A 12772-nucleotide genomic window follows, 5' to 3' on the forward strand; every position below is an offset into this window, starting at 1 on the left:
CCTAGAACCGTTAGGTCACACCGGCCGGTCTTAGTATAGAATCTGATATTTATAATCCTGCAATAAGTAATTCATTGGTGGTAATACATATTACATTTTAGGAAAGGGGATGAAGTTTACAAACGGTTTGCTATTCAGAATTGCACTAATAGTCATAAATGTAAATGCACAAAGCAATCTGTGTTTATTCCAGTGAAACATCTTTTATATACAAATGATCAGCATTAGCGATTCTTTTTATCCTTCGTTTTATCCATAGTTATCAGCAATGTATTCCCCATAGACGCGTACTGCTTCAAAGAATGGCGTCACCAATTTGAGGATGTCTGACGCTGGAGGATCGAAACCGTACGAGCCGCCATAGGGAAGTTCGATGGTGTAGGAGAGGGCTACTCCGCCAACGCCTTTGGTCCAGTCATCACTGCCGCCGGCTGCTGCGTCTGTAAAAACATCATGACGTTAGTGTCATTCAGTATGGAAAGAAATATGGAACAATTTGCATCCACGAAAGAAACGACGAAATTTTTCAATCTGAATACAACAGAGTATAACAACCTGGCGACCGATTCAGTTCAGAAGAAAATGATACAATGCCGGGGAAAAAATGTCGCAACTCCAAAAAATAATTTATGTAGAGTAATTTGTCTAGGTAACATACTAAGGTGATTAACACTGCAAGATAAGCCACTGCATATATAAAATGCTGGTACATTAATAACCGGTGTAACCGTCAGAACTTTGAATGCAAGCGTGTTTTACAGGTGCCGGGATGTCAGTTCCGTGCCTGTTGCTCTTCGTCCGTCAATATGGAAGCGATTAATGCTGGAAGGAATGACGCAGGAGTTGTAGTCCGACGATGTCCCATATATGCTCGACTGGAGACAGATCTGGTGGTCGAGCAGGACAAGTGAACACGTCGACACTGTGTAGAACATGTTCGGTTACAACAGCGGTATGAGGGCGACAGTTATCCTGTTGGGAAAAAAACCTCTGGAATACGTTAAATGAATGTCAAAAATGGTCCAAATGGCTCTGAGCACTATGGGACTTAACATCTGAGGTCGTCAGTCCCCTAGAACTTAGAACTACTTAAACCTAACTAATCTAAGGACATCACACGCATCCATGCCCGAGGCAGGATTCGAACCTGCGACTGTAGCGCCTAGAACCGCTAGGCCACACCTGCCGGTCATGAATGTCAGCACAACGGGTCGAATCACCAGGTTAATATACAAATTTGCAGTCGGGATACGTGGGATAAGTACGAGACTGTTCCTGCTGTCGTACGAAATTGCACCCAACACCATAACACCAGGTGTAGGTCCAGTGTGTCTCGCACACAGACGGGTTGGCTGCATGCCCTCAACTGGCTTCTTTCTAACCAACAGACGGCCATCCTGGCACGGAGGCAGGTTCGACTTCTATCTGAAACCACAACAAACCCCCACCCTGCTCTCAAGTGAGCTCTCGTCTGACATCACTGAAGACGCGAAGGGCGCTGGTTTGGGGTCAGCGGACTGAGCGCAACAGGGCGTCTGGATCGAAGTTGTCCTTGAAGTAACCGATTTGTAACAGTTCGTTGTGTCACTGTGGTGCCAAGTGCTGCTCACACTGCCGCTGCAGGCACAGTATGATGCACGAGAACCAAACGCCGAACGCAGTGGTCTTGCTCTCAACAGTGCCACGTGACCGTCCAGAGTCCGGTCTTCTTGCCACCGACCATTATCGTGATCAGCGTTGTCAGCGATCAGGTATAGTGGCTAGAGTCCTTCCAAGTCTTTCTGCAATATCGCAGAAGGAACATTCGGATCCCTGTACCCGTATTAGACGACATCGTTCAAACATAGTGAGTTGTCCATAATGGGGTCTTGTCGCCTTAAAGGCATTCCTGACTAGCATTAGCTCTCCATGTCTAGTCACAAAGCTAACTGACGTTCACGACCATTACAGCGTGAGCGAAAGCGAAGCTGATTTGCATCCTCATAGTGGCACTACAAGCGTCAATCTTACGCCACTGGCACGAAATTTAACAGACATTATCTTTCAGATGCAGAAACACGTCTACCGACTTTCCTTTATGTCGCACAACTCTTTCTTGTTGTTGCGACTTTTCTTCTGTCTGTGTACTTTCGATTGGCCCGACTCTTTTTTCGTTAACTTTCGTATCATTTTTGTGAAAATACAAGTAGTATAAGTCAAAGTAATTCTAAGCTGACAAATGTTTCTTCATCCATTCTTCTTCTGCTCTTTGCTTGTATCTATAACACACAGTGTTATTCATTAGTACCTCCAGGGTTTTACAAGGATACTGCACGAAAACTACAAGGCACATAGAAAAGTAACTCACAACACTGGATAGAACATCTCTCTAAGATTCGATTCGTAATAAACATCGTGGGGTATTTGCATTAGGGAGTAGGTATGTCAGTACACGTAGACTAATCACCCTGTCCGTACTGTTGCATCGAATTACTTCGCACCTGCAAACAGGCAACCCGATGAACAGAATTCCAAGGCTGGCTTCTGTGGTGCCTTCCCAGGCAGTTCATGTCAGTTGTAGCGAGCGGTTTGGTTGGGAGAATAGCTGTAGGTGTGGGTGCGGTCTCTGTAATATCTCCTCTTGTTAGTCTGAAGTAATTGACCAACTATCATTGTTTCCTAGAAGATCATTCACCTGATGATCTCCTGTCCCAGGCGTCGGACTGTGTTTCTTAAAACAGGTGTTTTGTCACCTCGTAAAGAACTGATTACAGATACATCAGGGAAGCTAGCTATCGTCTAGCTATGCATCTATTCAGAAATGGACATGTAAACAAGAGACAGCCCCTTCACAAGTTTCCTAATGTATCACTCGCAATAAAGCAGCCGCGAGTTTAGTAATGGACTTGATGTAGGACAACCAAAAAAAAAACAAAAGTGCACAGAAACAATAATGTCTTCTGTATGAAGACCATTCTGAGTCACTACAACAAAGAAGCTAGCCATGAATCAAGAAGAGTAACAATAAGAGGGGTCAGATTATTGAGCTTACCACGCGAAATGTCGATTTGCAGTGTCCGTATCTCGCGGTGGAAATACAAAGTCAGCAAAGTAGTAGCGTGCTTCGTAGCTCTAAGTATTACGAGCAACTCGCGGATGGTTAATACAAGGCTGCTCCCGAGGATATGGAACACAACACTTGCCACATAATGGCAGTAACTGCTGCACGACGAACATCGCGATGTCGACACCTTTAGCAGCCGCAACGGAATGGTGTTGAGAGCTGCTCTCCATCCTAGTTAAAAACTCGGTCGATGCACTACAATGCACCTCCGGTCCTTGACGCCAACCTAACAGAAGTTGGAGTTGCAACCGTCCCAGTGTTGACGCCGACTGGAGCGACCCAGTTATTGCCTTCCAGTTGGGTGGCCCGAAATGGCGGGGATTCCCAGATCGCAGAAGATTTTGTATGTATCCACCACCGCATGGCTTCCACGACGATTCGAAATAATGGCCAGGGAATCAAGCTAGGTTTCGTCATCTTCAGCGGGGAATTCCAAAACTATCCTCCTAATTCCAACCAACGATCCCCTTTGTAGATAATACATTGAGGTGACAGAAGCCGTGGGGCAGCGATATGCAGGTACACATTTAACGGTGGTATCGGGTACGCAACGTATAAAACGGGCAGTGCTTTGGCCGAGCTGTCACTTGTACTCAGTAGATTCACGCGAAACGGTTGCGACGGGATTGTGACCGCACGACGGGAATTAACAGACTTTGAAGGCAGAACGGTAGTTGGAGCTAGACGCATGGGATGTTCCATTACGGAATTCGTTAAGGAATACAGTATTATGAGATTCACAGTGTCAAGAATGTGTCGCCGATAATATAATTCAGGCATTACTTCTCACCACGAACAACGCAGTGGTCGACGGCCTTCACTTAACGACCGAGAGCAGCGGCGTTTGCGTAGTGCTGTCAGCGCCAAGAGACAAGCAACACAGCGTGAAATAGCCGCAGAAATCAATGTCGAATGTACGACGAACGTATCAGTCAGGAAATGTGTCGTTAATGAGCTATGGCAGCAAACAACCGACATGAGTGCCTTTGCTAACAGCACATCTCCTGCAACGCCTATCATGGGCTCGTGACCATATCGGTTGGACCCTAGACGATGTAAAACCGTGGCCTGATCAGGTGAGTCTCTATTTCAAGTGGTAAATGACAGTGGTAAGTTTCCTGAGTCGGGTAGAACCCACGAAACCATGGACCCGAGTTGTCACCAAGTCGCTGTGCAAGCTGGTGGTGGCTCCATAATGGAGTGGGCTGTGCATGTGGATTGTTCCCAAACAACGATGGAATTTTTATGGATGACAATGCGCCATGTCATCGTGTCACAGTTGTTCACGATTGGTTTCAAGAACATTCTCGACAATGCGAGCGAATAACCTGGCCACCCAAATGGCCCGACGTGAATCCCATCGAACATCTATGGGACGTAATGGACAGGTCAGTTCATGCAAAAAATCCAGCACCGCCAACACTTCTGCAATTATGAACACCTATAAAAACAGCGTGGCTTGATATTTCTGCAGGGGGCTTCCAACGACTAGTTGTCCACACCACGAAGATTCAGTGAGGGGCAAAGGGACAGCGGGGAACGGGATTGCCGGACAACAATGCGACAACAATGGTTACATTTTCGTAGTACAAACAGCGAGTTGCAGATGATGCAGGAAAGATCATTTACCCACTTACAGCTCCCGTTTCATGAGAGCAAGTGAACACGAGATCAGTACTTACACAAGACGTTTGTAGAGCTGCCAATGGTGTAGCTGGGACCGCCGGCTGCTTCCTGGGCGGCGTTCGCTTGTTGTGCCAAGGCGTCCTGAGGTGGCGTGGAAACAGAATCATTAGTTACATTGAACGCTTCCCCACTCAGAGTGATAGTACTACACAATGAAGATGACCTATGATTTAAAGAGATCGGCAAGTACAAAAGAGGGCTTACCAAAGTTTCCCAGTCGTCAGGCAGTTCGCTAGTGTAACCCCACGGGTAGAGTATGTACTGGAAAGAGATTACAGACATGTTATTCACATCATACTGAATGTATTAACTGGTAATAGAACATGACACGGTTTTGATAGGAAAATTGTTCAGCAGTATATTTGTGCTCAGCACATATTATCTACAATCACATCTAAAATCACGTGCACAAAACTAAAGTGAATTGAAATCTGAAAATACTAAAAAAAAGAAAAAAATTGCTGATAGTGAGGAAAAAATCACTTCACGAATAAAGGTACATATCACTTCCGTTCAAGTCTTTTTAGTTTTTTGGGGGGTTAATATGAAAATACACGTGCGCACCCATGGTCTAAAAATAGCGTCTTCGATCAGTAATAAAACGTGCTTGGATCCAGTTCGAAACCCGTCACCGCTTAAATTTTGAATAGCAATCACCACTGACGAGTGAAGGCTTCCGGTATAAGAAGTCACTCTCATTGTGCAAACGGCCTTGTCAAAGAGAACGGAGTAGCGGACAGAGTTTCAGAGCACCCTCTTACTCTTGGGGTGGGAAACTGATCTTAAAGGTGGAAGAATCAGCAATGATCAACGGCATTAGGACGCAGAAGGCAATGGAAACCACATCATGTGCATCCACAGAACATATGACCAGTAATTGATTAAGTGCCAGAATGACCTCTACATTGGCGAAAGATTCTGTAATAGTCCCCCATTCGGATCTCTAGGAGAAGACTACCACTGGGAAGGTGACCATGAGAAAAAGATTAAATAACCAACGAAAGGATAACATTCTGTGAGTTGGGGTGTTGAACGTCAGAAGCTTGAATGTGGTAGCGAAGATACAAAATTTGAAAAGGGAAATGCAAAGGCTCAAAGTAGATATAGTGGGGTTCAGTGATGTGAAATGGAAAGAAGATAAGGATTTCTGGTCAGATGAGTATAGGATAACTTCAGCAGCAGCAGAAAATGGTATAATGGGAGTACAATCCGTTATGTATAGGAAGGCAGGGCAGAAAGTGTGTTACTGTGACTAATCCAGTGATAGGGTTGTTCTCATCAGAATCGACAGCAAACCAACACCAACAACGATAGTTCAGGTATATATTCCGACGTCTCAAGCTGAAGCTGAAGAGACAGAGTAAGTGTATGAGGATAATGAACAGGCAATGCAGTACGTAAAGGGCGAAGAAAATCTAATAAACACGGGGAACTGGAATGCGATTGTAAGGAAAGAAGTAGAAGAAAGGGTTAAAGGAGAACGTGGACTCAGTAATAGGAATGAGAGAGGAGAAAGACTGATTGAGTTCTGTAATGAATTTCAGCTAGTAATAGCGAATACTCTGTTCAAGAATCACAAGAGGAGAAGGTAAGCATGTAAAAGGCCGGTAGATACGGGAAGATTTCAGTTACATTGCATCATGGTCAGGCAGAGAGTCATAAATCAGAAACTCGATTGTACGACATACCCACGAGCAGGTACAGACTCATACCACAATGCAGTAGTGGTGAATAGTAGGCTCGAGTTTAAGAGATTAGTCAGGAAGAATCAATACGCAAAGAAGTGGGAGACGGAAATACTAACAAGTGATGAAATATGCTTGAAGTTCTCTAAGACTACAGATACTGCAATAAGGAATAGCTCAGTAAGCAGTACTGTTGAAGAGGAAAGGAAAACATAGGTACAACGAAGGTAACTGCGAAGAAACCATGGGAAACAGAAGAAATTCTTCAGTAGATCGATGAAAGAGGGAAGTACAAAAAAATTCAGGAGTACAGAAATACAAGTCCCTGAGGAATGAAATAAACAGAAAGTGCAGGGAAGCTATGACGGAAAGGCTGCATCAGAAATGTGAAGAAATCGAATTAGAAATGATTGTCGGAAGAACTGACTCAGCATATAGGAAAGTCAAAACAACATTCGGTGAAATTAAAAGCAAGGGTGGTAACACTAAGACTGCAACAGGAATTCCTCCGTTAAATGCACAGGAGAGAGTGAATAGGTGCAAAGAGTACACTGAACGCTTCCATGAAGGGGAGGATTTGTCTGATGTGATACAAGAAGAAATAGGAGTCGATTTAGAAGAGATAGGTGATCCAGTATCAGAATCAGAATTTAAAAGAACTTTAGAAGACTTAAGATCAAATAAGGCAGAAGGGATAGATAACATTCCATCAGAATTTCTAAAATCATTGGGGAAAGAGACAACAAAACGCCTATTCACGTTGGTGTTTAGAATGTGTGAGTCTGGCGACTTGCCATCTGACTTTCGGAAAAATATCACACACACAATTCCGAAGAGTGGAAGAGCTGACAAGTGCGAGAGTTATCGTACAATCGTCTTAACAGCTCAAGCATTCAAGTTGCTGATAAGAATGATAAAAGGAAGAATAGAAAAGATAATTGAGAGTGTGTTAGGTGACGATAAGTTTGGCTTTAGGAAAGTTAAAGGCACCAGAGAGGTAATTCTAATGTTGCAGCTGATAGTGGAAGCAAGGCTAAAGAAAAATCAAGACACGTTCTTAGGATTTCTCGACCTGGAAAAAGCGAAGAATGGTGCAAGATGTTCGAAATTCTCAGGAAAATAGGGGTAAGCTGTAGGGAGAGACTGGTAATATATAACGTGTACAAGAACCAAGAGGGAGTAATAAGAGTGGAATACCAAGAAAGGAGGGTTCCGATTAAAAATGATATGTAGTCTTTCGCCCATACTGTTCAATCTGAATCTGTACATGGAAGAAGCAATGAAGAAAGTAAAAGTAAGGTTCAGCAGTGGAATTAAAATCCCAGTTGAAAAGTCATCAATGATACTATACGCTGGCGACATTGCTATCCTGAGTGAAATTACAGGATCTGATGAATGGAATGAACAGTCTAATGAGTCCATAGTATGGATTGAGAGAAAATCGAAGACAGACGAAAATAATGAGAAGTAGCAGCAGTGAGAACAACGAGAAACTTAACATCGGGATAAATGGTCACGAAGTGGATGAAATTAAGGAATTCTATTAATTAGGTACTAAAATAAACAATGATGGGCGGACAAGGAGGACATCAAAAGCAAACTGGCACTGGCAGAAAGGAAATTCCTGGCCAAGAGAAATCTGCTAGTATCAAACATAGACGTCAATCTGAGGAAGAAATTCCTGTGAATGTACGTTTGGAGCACAGCATTGTACGGTAATGAGATATGGATTTATGGACAAACCCGAACAGAAGAGATTCGAAGAATTTGAGTGTGATGCCGCAGACGAATGCTGAAAATTTGGTGGACTGATAAGGTAAGGAATGAGCTGAGGAAAGGAATATGGGGAAAACACTGACAAGAAGAAGAGACAGGCTGCTAGGACATCTGTTAAGACATAATGGAATAACTTGCATGGTACTAGAGGGAACTGTAGATAATAAAAACTGTGGACGTTGACAACTGTAGAGGAAAACAGACATTGGAATAGATCTAGCAAATATTTGAGGACGTAGGTTGCAAGTGCTACTCTGAGATGAAGGAATTGAGAGGAATGTGTGGTGGGTCGCATCAAACCAGTCAAAAGACTGGTGACTAAAACAAAAAAAAAAAAAAACTAAAATGAAAATAGATGTAAGAAGCTTAATCTTCAGAAACTTTTAGCTAGTATCCAGTTGTTATTGTTGTTGTTGTTGTTTTTGTTGTCATTGTGGTTTTCAGTACGAAGACTGGTTAAATGCCACTTTCCACGTTAGTTTATCGCGCTTCTTCACCTCTGTCGGATATAGAGAGTGGAGCTGTGGTGTTCCAAGTGGAGAAATCGAAACATTTCCGACATATTCTTCTGTATGAGTTCAGTAGAGAGGAGATACCAGTGAAGACATCCAGGAACATATGCGCAGTATATGGGAATAATGTCATTGGACAGAGTTCGGTAAGAAAATGGTTTTCTCCTTTTAAGGATGATCGTTTTGATATTAGTGACTGTCAACATTCAGGGAGACCTTGGGGGTTTGATGGATATCGCTTAAAGGCAAGAATCCACAATGAGCCAGGTCAGTGTACTCGAGAACAGACAGATGTGATGAATGTTATTATTCCACCACCGTGCGACATTTGCACGCAATAGAGAAGGTTTAAAAATCTGGGGTCTGGGTACTGCATGGTCTAGCCAAAATAACAAAAAGCGGGTAAACATACGTGCGTCTCTGCTTGCCCGTCATCAGTTGGCTCGTGAACAACATCGACCATTCCTATCCAGTATCTTTACTGATGACGAGAATGAAGGAATGGCTGAGCCTAAGCAAAGCAGCATCTCCATCATCCACGAATGGTAATGTTGTGCAACCGGTAGAACAGCGATGGTATGATATGCTACGAACTATCCTGAGGTGTAACCATCACTGTTGACAGAATGAAAGTTTCACTCTACAGCGGAGTGTGCGCTGATATGAAACTTCCTGGCAGATTACAACTGTGTGCCGGACCGAGACTCGAACTCGGGATCTGCCAGGAAGTTTCATCACTGTTGACATTTACTGTCAGCACCAGAGACGTCTTGCTGATAAAAACCAAGAACAACAACTAGAAAAACTGCCTGAAGTGATGCTACTCCACAATAATGCACACCCACGTTCTATGTTGGGAATTCATTTCGCATCCACCTTATTCACCTGATCTTACGTTCTCACATTTTCACCTTTTCCGTTCTCTATCAAACAAGCTTCAACGAACTTCCTTTCCGCATGAAAATGCGTTCGCACGTGGCTCGACGAGTTCTTCGCCTCAAAACCATGCGATTTCCACATCGTGGAATCGAAAAGCTGCCCCAGCGTTGGCAGACTGTTGTAAACAGTGGAGGGGACTATAATATTGCTGACTAAAGTCTCTATTATGTGTATCTGTTGTGTTTATTAAGATTATGGAAAAAAGCTAGGAACGAAGCTACGAACTTAGGCACCGACCCAGTACAACAACACCTAAATAATACTGTATTATTTACTTACGGGTCCGTAGCTATGGAACGTTAGGTAAAGCTTGATGCGGTCGGCGTTGGCCAGGATGTAGTCTCTGAGAGCTTGCGTCTCAGACTCCGAGAACGCCTGAGGACCAGCGTAAACATCAGAGCAGGGATAGCTGTCGGCGCCGGCCTCTGAAAAAAAAGGAACCCATCACCTGGTGAGAGTTCAAGGACTCCCATATTGTCTTGTGCGTTGGTAAAGACGAAAGTTGCAGCCGTGTCCTTTCCACTTGTTGACGAGAATAAGTATCCCAAAAGTAAGCATATTTTTCCGCCTACCATTTTTGAGCACCATTATGTGCGCCAGTTCTTGGATCAACCCAAATGCGTCTCCACAGTCTATCAGGAGGTGGGTCAATCGACAGAAATTGATTAAGAACATTGTTTGCATCACCTGCATAGCTGCGAACGAACGCGTTCTTACTCTAAAAAGGAAAAGGGAAATCTTATGAAACTGAAGAATAAGGATTCCTATCATGACGAACGACAAGTCTTAGCTGGATCCATACAAAATCAGTTATGTCAGAGATACTGCACGCTATTCCATTCGGTTCATTGCTATCTTCTCCAGGAATGTGTTCCCGAGGTGGGGACAGTACGCTGGGGTATGATCACCGTGAGAGATGAAGTCATCGCCGAATGTTGATGTATGGCTGGACACTATGTTGCAGAATGCCATAGAAGCATGTGCAGCCAGACCTCACATTACTTTCGGCAGCGAAGACATGTGTCTGATAGCCAAACACGACACCGATGAAAAGCATTACTAGCCCACTTCCATGTTGAGAGTGCACTCGGAATTTGTTCCCAGATACGTCACTGGCTCGAAGAGATCTTGAATAGTAGAATTTTGTACCTTCCACTGGACGGCGAGCTGTTCACCAAAGAGTATGATCAGGAGTGACGCGAAAATGTCGTCGCTGAGTGACTGCAGAAGGACACAGAATGGCTTAGACAGAATTTCTATTTGGTGCGATGAATAGCAGCTTCCCTGAATGCAGCAAAATGTCAGTTAATCCGAATGAGTACGAAAATCAATACCGTTATGTTAGAATTCAGTATTAGTGGAGTGCCTCTTGACACAGTCACGTCTATTAAACATCTGGGCGTAATGTAGTAAAGCGATATAGCATTGAACAAGTACGTAATGACGGTACTAGGGAAGCCGAATGGTGGACTTCGGTTTATTGGGACTGTTTTAGGAAAGTGTAACTCATTTTTAAGGGAGACCGCGTGTTGAATACTAGTGTGGGCCATTCTTGAGAACTGCTCGAGTGTTTGGGATCTCCGCCAGGTCAGATTAAAGCGATATATTGAAGCAATTCACAGGAATGCTGCTAGCTTTGTTACCGGTAGCTTTGATCAGCATGCGAATACTGGGGAAATCATCTGTGAACTCAAACGAGAGTTTCTGCAAAAGATGGAAAATTAGTGTTTAACGCCCAGTCGACATCACGGTCATGAAAACGGGAGCAAAAACTTGGATTAGTTATGGACAGAAGAAAGTTGGCCGTGACCTGTCAGGCGAACCTTGCCGGTATTTGCCTTAAGCAATTTAAGGAAATCTAGATTGCCGGATGGGGAACTGACCCCTAGTTATCCAGAATGGCAGTGCAGAGCACCAACCAATGCACCACCTCACTCGTTGAATACCTGGAGGGAAGATGACGTTCTTTTCACGAAACACTGTTGAGAAAATTTAGAGAACCGGCAACTGTGACTAGCTGCATAACGATACTGCTACCTCCAACGTACGTATAAGAGAATTACGGCTTGTACAGAGGCGTGCAGACAGTAGTTTCTCCCTAAGCCCATATACGAGTGGAACAGGAAAGGAAATGACTGGCACTGGTAGAACATAGACATCCACCATGCCGTGGGCTGCTGAGAGGTATGTAGATGTTGATGCATATTGCATGCTTGAGACGTGCCTTCGTACCTCGCAGCCTCCACACTCGTCTACCACGATCGTCACGCGTCACACAAATACTATACTTGCTCGTAAAGAGAATACACGTCACTAATCCAGATTCAATGCTACGTGTTCCCTTTCCAAACTTCTACTTGGCGCTCCACAATGCTGAGAGGTTTGTACTGTTATATGCTGTTCCATCATGGCCAGGGGACATCGGCTGATTAAATAATTGTCAATATCAAAGAAATTCTCCAACTGCCGTGTAACTGAGATGTTATTTTATTTTGAAGGCTACCAGTTTCGACAATCCACTATGCCGTCTTCAGGCCCCATATGCATCTGTACAAATAAACGAATATGTCATATAATTCCATATATCCCTGGATGTCGTGAATTCAACTGCTTCACTAGTGCTTCATTCGAAGACCTGCTTTCAACAGTTACATGGCTGTTGGAGTATTTCATTGATATTGACAAGTTTGTACTGTTGTTCGTTGTGGACTCCTACGGGACAAACTGAAGTGCCAACACAATTCTGCCAGAGCCCTGCAAAAAAGAGGTAGTATGCAGTTATGTTACAGTCCCCTCGGGGTACACTATCCGATCAAAAGTATCCGGACACTGATTTGTATATAAGTACAACATAACTTCTGCACAATTTCAGTGCAGTAATGTGTTCATTGAAAATTTGTGTGTGTGTGTGTGTGTGTGTTAGTATAATCTAACTTCTGCACCATTTCAGTGCAGTAATGTGTTCATTGTAAATAAGTATTACAGTAGTTGTATTACCTTATAAATAAATAAAAAACTTTTTTATTTTAAATTCAGTGCATTAGTATTTGTAAAATGACTCTTAGTGTTCA

At 43.6% G+C, this 12772-nt stretch overlaps 1 protein-coding gene across 1 annotated transcript in view; it reads right to left on the reverse strand.

Annotated features, from left to right (window-relative positions):
* Positions 1-247: 247 nt before the first annotated feature.
* Positions 248-12772, reverse strand: part of LOC126260393 (carboxypeptidase B-like) — a 59828-nt gene continuing 47303 nt past the window's right edge. Inside the window, exons 6-9 of the mRNA XM_049957721.1 lie at positions 9981-10126; positions 4994-5050; positions 4786-4870; positions 248-440 (exon numbers count right to left, since the gene is read on the reverse strand). Of these exons, the coding sequence (XP_049813678.1) occupies positions 250-440; positions 4786-4870; positions 4994-5050; positions 9981-10126 (479 nt within the window). The 3' untranslated portion in view covers positions 248-249. The remainder of the gene's footprint in view (positions 441-4785; positions 4871-4993; positions 5051-9980; positions 10127-12772) is intronic.

The sequence above is a fragment of the Schistocerca nitens genome, chromosome 5, assembly GCF_023898315.1.
Source record: "Schistocerca nitens isolate TAMUIC-IGC-003100 chromosome 5, iqSchNite1.1, whole genome shotgun sequence".
NCBI lineage: Eukaryota > Metazoa > Arthropoda > Insecta > Orthoptera > Acrididae > Schistocerca > Schistocerca nitens.